At 43.9% G+C, this 11,371-nt stretch overlaps 1 protein-coding gene and 1 pseudogene across 2 annotated transcripts in view; one reads left to right on the top strand and one right to left on the bottom strand.

Moving 5' to 3' along the window:
* KIF5C (kinesin family member 5C) overlaps positions 1 to 11,371 on the top strand; it is a 171,810-nt gene that overhangs the window by 61,991 nt on the left and 98,448 nt on the right. For both annotated transcript variants that reach the window (XM_081814471.1, XM_081814470.1), the window contains exon 2: positions 10,507 to 10,597. In XM_081814471.1, the coding sequence (XP_081670597.1) occupies positions 10,507 to 10,597 (91 nt within the window). The remainder of the gene's footprint in view (positions 1 to 10,506; positions 10,598 to 11,371) is intronic.
* LOC102729671 (large ribosomal subunit protein eL36 pseudogene) lies at positions 5,011 to 8,994 on the bottom strand (annotated as a pseudogene).

The following is an 11,371-nucleotide window of genomic DNA, read 5'->3' as shown; positions in this document are numbered from 1 at the left end:
CACTTCTGTCTTCATTTTGCCTGTTAGCCAGGCAATAATTCTGAATTTCTTCATTATCACTTGGGCAGTTCGCTTTCCCAGAGTGTTTTTTTCATGGCTGTCTGTGGTCCTGATGGTGCTTGTGTGTCCACGCAGCGGGACATTTGGCAGAAAAGAAAGAATTTTAGCCTGGTTTCCTGCAGGAAGAAGGCTTACAAGATTCATTCTCTTGTGTTGCCTTTGTTCATTCTTGAGACATGGTTGGCATCACCATGGCAACTCAGTAGAAGCCAATCGTTGCTTCGTCGGTTTCATTATAGCCTCTCCTGGGAGCAGCCTTGGCTTTGGCCAGAACTGGCACCAGCTGCCTTCCTTGGGGCACAGAGCCAGTGTGGGGAGGGGGATGGGAATGTCTGGGGCTGGCGCTGGCTTAGGGTTTATATCCTCAGTCACAGAGTCATCCCGGCAGAGGTGGGGGCAGGCAGCAGAGCGGGGAGGAGAATGTGGAGGTCTTCATCGTGAGACTACATCTGTACATTGGCAGATTCACGGACGCGAGACAAGATATAAGAGTGTTGGGAAAAAACGGATGGTCACTGCCAGGTATGGGTTGTGCACAGTGGAGTTTTTTTCTGCTTTGGGAATTTGCAGCCCAGCCTCAGATAAATGGGAAGGTGAGTGGTGGGGTAAAAAGGAGTGAAGGGACACAGAAAGACACCGTGCAACTCCATGACTGCTGAAATCTTGGAGGTGGGAGATGAGAATGGTCAGCAACAAGTAAAGTTTCTGAGACACTGAAGAAATACAGTGAATAATGGTTTCCTCTCCCCCCAGCCCCCAGCACTGTTTCATGGTGTCTTGCCACCCTAACCTCCTTGGTGCTCATCTGGCAGGCCTTAATCAGCAGCAGCAGCAGCAGACTTTGACTGAGCACCTACTCGGTACCATTATGTACAAGGCACTCTGCTAGGCCAGGGCCTTCATGAGCCTGTAGTGCTCCTTTGTGTAAATCGGAAATTGGTAATCATCTGGGCAGAAGTGGCCCCATGGGCCCAAGACTTGGCAAGTGATCAGCACGCTTTTATGGAGAAAAAGGCACTCTTTTTTCCACATCAGTGTCCTAGACCCCCAGCTTGTGGACTTTTAACAAGGATTTCAATTTCCATTCACCCCCTTGTCTGGATATCAACCAAGTGTGATGGCTCCGTATTTGACAGTGATTCAACACATCCAGACTCCCTAAGGAACTACTGAATGAAAGAGCAAAATGTCTAGGATTTTGTCTTACTTTGGGCTTCGCCAGAAGCAGGCACTGAGACAAGGATTCAAGTGCAGGTTTCTCGGGGAGATGAATCCAAGAAACACTGAAGAAGAGTGGAGAAATGAGGCAGGGAAGTACAGGAAACCAATATAGCGTGTGTCCTCATGAAAGTTACCACCATGGGCAACCGGGTTTCAGCCCAACGGGGAGCTCTGGAACCAGTTTGGAATACATGCCTCAAAGGGAGCTAGAGTTTTTACCCCCACTCTGATCAGTCATTGCATGAGGCTGCTACAACCTCCTGAAGGCCCTGGCCGAGCAGAGTGCCTTGTACATAATGGTACCGAGTAGGTGCTCAGTCAAAGTCTGCTGCTGCTGCTGATTAAGGCCTGCCAGATGAGCACCAAGGAGGTTAGGGTGGCAAGACACCATGAAACAGTGCTGGGGGTTGGCGGGGGGAGGGGGGAAGGAAACCATTATTCACTGTATTTCTTCAGTGTCTCAGAAACTTTACTTGTTGCTGGCCATTCTCATCCCCCACCTGGGATGTCTGTCCTTCTGGCCTGCATCAGGTGACAGGGCTCTCGCAGCCAGAGAAGCCCTCCAGCAAAGAGATGCATGCAGGTGCTGGAGGTCAGGCCAGCCTGCATGGAAATGGTGAAGATTGAGAGGACATCTGCTTCATGTTTACAGTTGGTGTTACCACAGCAGTTTCTGGAAGGCTCCAAAGCTGTAATAGCAGAGTTGGTGAGTCAGTGAGTATCTGCACAAGAAATAGCTCCTCACCTTTCCTAAACAGTATTTATGGCTGCACATTAAAATTTTATTTATTTTTAGAGTACAGAAGATAACCTTGGAACAGTTAGTTTTGCTAGGACCCTCAGAAATTAAAGGCCTCATGGAGCTGAGCTTATGAGTTGCAGACCTAGGGGCCTGGAGATGCTTGAGGTGTGATTTGGCATTAGGGTGTTGTACGGGCTTCAGGATGCCAAGTCTCTGAGCTGGCAGATTGTGAGGGATTGTCACTTATTAGTATCCTTTCCTTTAAGGGGTCACTGCTTGCTGATTTTGGTGTAAACCTGGTATAAATTGGTCTAAACTTTTTATTACAGAATAACACTGACCATGACTTAAGCATCTTCTAGAATGCTGGGCACTATAGTAGATCCCTTTTTTGCCTGAACATATCTAATTTTCACAATACTGAATTGTGGATCTTATTGGCTCCATTTTACAGATGAGGAAACTGAGCCTCAGGGAGGTGGGAGTTACACCCATGTTTATGTGAATTCATTTACACCATATGTTGGTATGCTGCCTTCCTGGACAATACTCAGTATTAGCTACTGGAGTGAGGAGCACAGAAACCCTATCATAAATCCCTTTATACGTCCTTTCCTTCTAGTCCACCGTTCTCTTTCCTAAAGCACATGGGTATGTATAATTTATCGTTTCCATGAGATTATTCCCTCCTCTGGACCACTTTGTACATGTTAAGACAGCAGTACAACGGTGTCTTACAATGCCTAGAAACATCTCTGTATCCATGATATATGTTGAAATAAATTTTATGATGTGTTAAGTGTCAATTATAAAAACTCATGAGGGGCGCCTGGGTGGCTCAGTCGGTAAGCGTCCGACTCTTGATTTTGGCTCAGGTCATGATCTCAGGGTTGTGGGATCCAGCCCTGAGTCAGGCTTAGCGCTGGGCATGGAGCCTGCTTAAGATTCTCTCTCTCCCTCTTCCCTCCTTCCCTCCCACTCTCTCTCTCACAAAACAAACAAACAAACAAAACCACTTCTCCTGAGATAAAAATCAACATCACAAAGAAATGCCACTTCGTACTCACTAGGATGGTTATAATAAAGAAGACAGTAACAAGGATGTGGAGAAATTGGAACTCTCGTACAGTGCTGGTGGGAATGTAAAACGGTGCAGCTGCTTTGGAAAACAGTCAGTTCTTCAAAAAGTTAATTTCTGTAGAGTTACTACATGACCCAGAAATTCCACTCCTGGGTATATGAAATGAAAGGAGAAATGAGAACAGATGTCCACATAAAAACTTGTATATGAATGTTCATAGCAGCATTCATAATTGCCAAAAAGCGGAAACAACCCAAATGTCCATCCTGCTGATGAATGGATACATAAAATGTGGTTAATCTGTGCAATGGAATATTATTCAGTCATGAAAGTGAAAGCCACAATATGGATGAACCTTAAAAACATACTAAGTGAAAGAAAATGTTAGTCACAAAAGCCACATGTTATATGCTTCTATTTATATGAAATGTCTAAAACAGGCAAAGCTATAAAGACAAAGTAGATTCGGAAGATGGGGAGTGACTGCTAAGGGGTACAGAGTTTCTTTTTGGGGTGATGAACATGTTCTGAAATTAGATAGTGGTGATGGTTGTCCAATCTTGTGAAGATTCCAGCAACCACAGAATGTACCCTTTTATTAAAGGGGTGAATTTTATGGTATGTGAATTACATTTCAATATAATAAAACAAAACAAAACTTGTTTTGGCATGATATTTGTGTTGATAAAAAATGAGTATCAACATTAACCCAAGGACTTCCTGCTTTTTCGTTAATGTTTTGGAAACATTCTTTCAGGTTGTTACCAAAGCCTTTCAGAGTCCGTGAGTTTATTTAATTTCTCCTTGTGCAAACTAATACAATGTTTTAGTGATGTCTTAACCTTGGATACCTTTGGAATCCTTCAAGTCAGGACAAATGCGTGCAACTTTTAGGAAGGAAGCACATCTGTCTTTCTCTTTCTCTCTGAGATGAGAGAAAAAAGATTTAGACAATGAACACAGCTCCCAAAATGAAACAAAGCTATGATGTTGACGCAGGCAGGACTCTTGGGCATTGGTCTGTCTTGTTCTGGAGGACAGTGCCAGGTCTAATGCTTCAGGGAGGCAGATTTAAATCAATATAAGGACACAGCATTCCAACAATTGGAGCCAGTTGAGTTTCGAGAGCTCATCGTCGCTGGTGAGGGCTTGTGGAGATGGGAGTTGCGCATCGAGAGGAGGCTGGAAGGGCTGACTTGTAGGGTCCATATTAACTCCAAGAGGCCGTGATTCTCGTTCCCTTGCTTTACTGCTCCGGTTCTCACAGCAATGACGCTTTGTTCAACAAACTAATCAACTGTGTGCTTGGAAATTAGAATTGATTGGGAGGAAAGCAGGAAAAACAAAGACCAGAGGCTCATGCATGTTGTTTCTTTGATGTTCAGGGAGAGCAACTGATTCTAAAGTCAGAACTTTTAGAACACTAGATAGGGAGCCAGGAGGTCTGGATTCGGGGCACAGATCTGCTACCTACCTAATTGGCTGGGTGACTTTCTGCAAGCCATCTGCCCTCTCCTGACCTCAAGTTTGTTTATTTGTAAAACACGATGTTGGGTTGGGCTGACTTTGAAGGACTTCTAGGCTCTGAAAAATTCTAGAATTTTTCTTAGTAACTTCCAACTTTTCATAGCCAAGTCTCACACGTGCTCACTCATGCCTTTTCCTAGGCTCTGTTTGTCCTTTGCCTGTTTTGTTTTGTTTTTTCCTCGCATATATGAACTATTTAATTATGATTGAAAACCATGTCCAGTACTGCTTGGTTGCTTGCGTCTCTGTGTGCACCACCATGCCCCTCACCACTGTGCCTCAGGAAGGATGTTGGCAGGAGGGGGTCTCCCTCTTTCCCAAGACCAGCACAAAAGCCCCAACTTCCACGAAAGGCTTATTACATACAGAGGGGAGGGGTTCAGCCCTTCTTGGCTGCCGCTTTCCTCATGGCTGCAAGACGTTGCCCAGCTCGTCTCTCTTCGTCTTGGCACAAATGTGTGTCCCCATCCTTTTCTTGATGAACTTGAGGGCGTGCTTGTCCTTGGAGACCTCGAGTAGCGCCATGGCCCACCGCTTGCATTGGGCGAAGCCGCACACCTCTCGGATCGTGTCTCGCATGAATTTTGTGTGCTTGGTGAGGCCCCTGTGGCTGTGCCTTGGCTTGTTCACATTCGTGGTCACCTTGTGACCCTTGTTGAGACCCACAGCTGTAGGGTGGCACAGAGCCCTGACTGCTGTTTCTCACGGGCTCCTGTTTTTAATTTCTTCTGTTGCCACGTGCGTGCCCACTAGTTTTCTTGCCAGTCTTGCCCTTCTCTGATCTTATGCCCTGCTTTCCTCGGTGGTTCCATGTCAGTCCCACCTTCATGGTCAACACTTCCTCGACTACTGTAGGCTATAGTAGGGGTCTCTGACTCTTGTCACCTCATGAATCACTTCGCTTCAATCTATCATATTAGTCCTAAGCATCTGCTGTTGGTGTGTCTCCTACTTTTCCAGTAAATCATAAGCTGCTTAGGGAAACAGCCTGGTGTAAAGGAAGAACACTTGAAATCAGAGACTTCAAGTTATTTCCCCAAAGGGCCTCAGTTTTCCAGTCTGTGGCGTGGGAATAGTGACATGTACCTCATGGAGCTACCGTGAAAATGAAATGAGATAAAACAGAAAAGGGTTTGGATCATCATGGTTGGTGACGGTGTGGGTAGTGGTTGGTGACAGTGTGGGTAGATGGCACTGAGAAGGTGGCCAGGAGAGGCTGAAAGAATTTGTCATCTTTTGTACTTTTAGGACACCTGGCACAGAGACTGAATGATTGTTCTCAGAAATCTGTTCCTCTTCCTAATACTCCTCAGTGTCTAAAGATAATTCCACAGAGCGAGTTTAAATCTTGCTGTGGAAATTTAAGGGTTTTTTTTTTTTTTTTTTTTTTTTACCCCTGTGTCTTTCTTTCTTAGTAACGATAGAGAAAAATCATTCAAATAATTGGGCACCTTTGGTCCCAGCTCTTGGTTGGTCTTAGAGATTATTATTAGATTACTTCTCCATGACCTCTTCTTGGGTAATTAATTTCAGTTTCCTTAACATTCCTCCTGGTGCCCATCTTCTAAATGTTGAAGTGGGTCTTTCGCTTTCCTCCATCTCCCAGAGTAATATTCCTTCCAGGCTGGGGAACGGTTGTTGGGTAATGGGTCAGGTCAGATGAATTAAGAGGCAGGCTGTATGGTTCATGGACACTTTGCTCTCAACAACTTGATAGGAAGTGGTTTGAATTTTTTTTTTTTTTTAATTTTAACTATAAAAATGTAAGAAACATCTGCTGTTATTTTTTTGCCTGTGATCCTGGTAAGTTATTTAGTTAGACTGCTCCTATGTAATCAGCTGCTCTCTGTGGAGGCTTTTGTGGCAAAGCTGGGCTATTTTGTTTCCAGTTGTAATGTATATGGAGTGTGCGTGTCCCGTCCAGATTCCTTTCATAAACTGCAGCAGGTTTGCCTCCATGCAGTGAGCTCTTGGGATTCATATGGCTGCTGTCTTAGCTGCATAAATGCTTTAATTGTAGTGGTCTATTCGATTGGTTGAGAATACATCACACACTAATTGCTATGGAGCAAACCGAATAGGGTAATGTGATAGAGAGTGATGCCAGGATGGGGGTGGGGCTGCTTTAGTTAGGAGCATGGAAGCCCTCAAAGGAGGAGAAATTGGAGTTGACATCTAAAGGGTGATAAAGAGACAGCCAAATGAAGATGTCTGGTGAACCAAATGAAGATCTGCAGTGAGAGAATTTGAAGGGGAAGGAAGTGAAGAGCAAAGGCCCCGAACCATGGAATACACTGAGGAATAGGCTGAGGAATAAAGGAGTCCAGTGGGCTACATTGTAGTGAGGCAGAGGAGAATGCAGGGAGGTAGGGGTGAAGAGGGTCTAGTCTAACAGAAGCCAGTGGAGGTTTTTAAGGAAGGATTTGATATCATTTGATTTATAGTTCTAGAAAGCTCACTCTGGCTGCTAAGTGGAAACTGGATTGTTAGGAGCAAGAATGGTGTCAAGGAGACCAGTGAGGAGACTATAGCTGTTGTCTAGATGAGAAACCATGGTGGTGTGGGCTAAGGTTGTGTGATACAGATGATGAGAAACGTTCAATTTGGGATATATTTGGGATGTGGAATTTATGGGACATACCTGATGATTCTAGTCTCTTACTCAGATATGGAGCACTGGATGATTCATTTTTGGTCAGTTAAGTTTTAGATGGCTAATGGAATCCAAGTGGCAATGTCCAGTGGGTGATTGAGTATCTGAATCTGGAGCTTGGATGAGATTTGAAGTCTGAAATGTTCATTTAAATTATGTGAAGGTCAAGAATGTAGACAGAGAGGAGGCTGAGGTGTCTGAGTCTGGGATACACCATCGTTTAGAAGTCGGAAAGAGACGCCAGCAAAGGACTCTGACAGAGAGGAGCCAGAGAGATCAGAGAACCATGTGTTGAATAGGTGCCTGGAAAGTAAAGTGTCTCCAGGAGTAATTGGTGCCCTCATCATTCAGTTTCAAGTGTTAGCACCCTGCACCCGTATTAAAATGTTAGTTGAAGGATGTATTCTGTAGCTGCACATTTAGTGACAGCTAGAGCATGCTGGGCCCAGTGCTTGTCCACAGAAACCCTCAGCCGCAGTGGGATCAGAAACAGGGAGACTCTTGTCTCCTGGGGGCCAGGGGAGGGGGGTTTGCCGAAGTCTCTTAGGGTTTGTGAGATCTTCATACCATTACCAAAGTAGCAAAGAGTAATTTGTTGTTGTTGTCATTAAATGGCCATTGTATATATAGCTCGCATGGCTAGGCCACAAATCAGTTCTTGGAAAATAATCTGTAACTAAATTTTAATTCTCAATGTTAATTTCAAGAGTCGAAGGTTCACTTAAAATAAAAGCCTATATAGCCAACTCAGTGTATGAAAAGACAAAAACACTTTTTAACTTGCTTATAGTCCAGTCCTGATGAGAAGTTTCAAAACAAATCATTTTCTAAATTTTATCTTTTCTTGAAGGCAGTTTCTGTTTGGGAGTTAACTTCAGCTTATGGAAAATTGTTGTTTTATCTGTTTGTCACTTGATAAATGATATTATTTAAATGAGTAGTAGAGATTTCTTGCTTTCTGCCTCTCTTCAAGTGAACCTATAATGTACTCCAACAAACAATTTAGGTTGAAGGGCAAAGTTGGGGAGTCCTCTGTTTTTTTGTACAATTTACTATAATAGGCCATTTTTCCTGCTGTAGTTAGGTGCATGTTCTCCAAAACCCAAAGCATGATTGTTCTGGAAATAAGATGGTTTATTTTGGTGATTCTTATCAAGTTTGGAGAAATAATGGATTTGTTTGAAATTAAGCAAAGCTACAGTTTTCTTTTAAGAAGGTTCAATGGATGACAAATACTTATGCAAACTCTGTAAATGTTTATTCTAACCTTTTACCTTATTGACATTTAGTTAATTTTATGAATAGATAAAGCTAATAAGAGTGTAGTGGGCTGATAGTTGGCAATAGATAGTGGTGAGAAATGTTCTCTTGGTTATTCAACCAAATACTTGGTTCACTAATTGAATGAGACTGCTGGGAACAAAACAGCAGAAAATAACCCCTTTCCATAAGTTTAACAAAATGACTGACTCTGCTGCTTTGTATAGAAATAAAATCTTGGGGCGCCTGGGTGGCTCAGTCAGTTAAGCATCCAACTCTTGATTTTGACTCAGGTCTTGATCTTGGGGCCGTGAGTTCAAGCCCCATGTTGGGCTCCATGCTGGGTGTAGAGCCTACTTAAAAAGTTTTTTTATGGTACCTCAAAAGTCTCCATTTCTTCTAAGACCAAACTGTGGAAGTAGCTCATTTACCTGGTTGGCTCAATCCCATTTTCAAAGACTAAAAGCTCAAACCTAACACCTGAAGCATAGGACCTTACCTATGTGCAGCACTACTCAGAGTCATGAATGAGTACAACGCCACACCAGTCTGACAGCTGGGTACTTTTGCGTGAAAGTTATAGGATGTAACAAGCCTTGTCCTTGGGTCCCTCATGAGCAGTTATCTTTTTGAGGCATTGGCAGAACTGTCCTGGGGTAAAGGGTCCTGGTGTCCAAGCCACATGTAGGAGGTGCAGGATGGGGGTGAAGGAGACTCTGGGCTCTCCTCTTTCCTCTCCTGCCATCCCCTCTAACCACTAGGGGAAAACGAAGATGAAGGGCTGCTTGGGTGGATCGGGCTGTGGGAAAGGGCAGGGTGAGGGCCACCCCTTGTCTGGGTGGTGATGGTGGGAAGAAGGCACTGTTGGTGGGGCGGGTTCTCCTTTGGAAGAGGCTGTGTCTGTCTCAGCCACCACCTTCCATGGTCCTCAGGACTGTGCCTGGCACGTAAATGCCCAATAGCTCCTTGGTGAACGTTGAGTGGTTGGGGGTCAGGGCTCATATAGACCAGGGCAGAGCTTCTTCCCTTCCCTTCTGACAGTTACTTCCTTGAATGGCACATGGCCCAGTGTCAGACCAAACCCTAAGATCCTACACATGGGGCAATCACTTGATTTATTCTTCAGAAGAGCCCTCTGTGACTTGGAGGCCTCCATCCAGTTAAGGCATCACTTATACATATGAAGACAACACTAGGATTCAAAGCAGTAATATCTTGCTATGAAGAGCAGCTTCTTAAATTTGATCATGGCATCTTCCCATTGAATAAAATCCAAGCACATTTTCTTGGCTAACAGTGCCTTGCATTAAGTGGCTCCTGATTTCCTTTCTCACCTCCTTTTGTGCCACCCTCTAGTTCCTTAAACACTCCAGACCCCTTCCTGTGTGCTCTACCCTCTGTGCTGTCTTCTATGTTCTTCCATGGCTCTTCACTTGCCTCAGTCTTTCTGATCTTTTAAAGATCCACTTAACTGGCATTTCCTCAGGGAGGCCTCTTTTGCTCTCTCCATCATCCCCTCTGTCTCATTATTTTATACCTAGGCATTTTTGTAGTTCCCCGGGTGTTTGCTTTCTTGTTTAGTAGCTTTCTGCCACACTTGAGTGAATGCTTTATAGGCCGGACTGTTTTCTGATATGTTTAGCCTCTAGTCTAGTCTCTGGTTCAGAAGAAGCTCTCAAAAAATAAATGAATGGATGAAGCCGCAGCCTACTTTTCATCAGAAAAAGTGTTTCAAGTAAAAACAAAACAAACCTTTTTTTTCTTTCTGAGATTCTCAACATGCAAAACATATATGCCCATCGTACATGTGTGTTCACACTGTAATAATTCCCTAGTCTTGGTATGGAACTGCCTTCAAGGATGGGGTTTGTGATTTAGTGCCTGTGGTCTAACTACTATTAGTGCTTTTTATACCTAAACTTCTAATGTGTTTTCTCTGCCCTTTCCTTTCGTGTTTTTTAGCAAGGGAAGCCATATGTCTTCGATAGAGTGCTGCCTCCCAGCACGACCCAAGAGCAGGTTTACAATGCGTGTGCAAAGCAAATTGTCAAAGGTAAGTGCTATTTCTTTATTTCCTCCTGGGCCTTTCAGAGTAATTGAAAACATTAAGTGATATTTGCAGCCTAGGAATCAATGTGCCTTGACTCTAAGCAGAGGCCTGCTAATTGGAAACACTGACTTATTGCCCGAACTCTGGCCCTGATTTGCTATGATGTCAGGCAAGTTCTTGAACCTCTCTATACCTCCTCGCCAAGGAAATTTCTTTATTTCTTTTGCCACCTTTTTGACAGAGTTATTCTGCCACCTAGAAGCTTAAAAGCTACGGTCACACTATTTCTGTAACGGTTTTAAAATACTGCCGTAGGCATAAGGCCTCCTTTTTACTTTGAAGGAGACAAAAATATATGTATTTCTGATGCTCCAGTTGTATATTTTTGGCTGATTTATCTTGTTCATCTGTCTCCTCAGGCAGAAGCCTTACACGTGGAAAATTCTTGGGCACCAAGGAATTTTCTGCAGAATCATAAAATCACATCACCTTGTTGGTTGTTGAGCAGTTCTTGCTACTCAGCATTCCTTAAATATACTTTCGTCTAACCCACTTTCAACCTTTCCACCCAGAGACCAACATTTGTTCCTCCAAATAGATAGCCTGAAGCCTAAAATTGTCTTAGAGATCAGCTCTTTTCTCTGGGACTGGCCTTGGCCCTGAAGGATTTGTGTCAAAATCACAGCAGGGAGATGAAGCAATTTACACATTGCTCTACCTTGCTCTTTCAAATCAGGGGCAGGCTGGAGCTTGCCTTGGGGGAGCTCGCCATCTGGC

The sequence above is a fragment of the Leptonychotes weddellii genome, chromosome 3 (genome assembly GCF_054177405.1).
Source record: "Leptonychotes weddellii isolate Sample4059 chromosome 3, ASM5417740v2, whole genome shotgun sequence".
Classification (NCBI taxonomy): Eukaryota; Metazoa; Chordata; class Mammalia; order Carnivora; family Phocidae; genus Leptonychotes; species Leptonychotes weddellii.
This window is presented reverse-complemented; position numbering and strand designations above follow the sequence as displayed.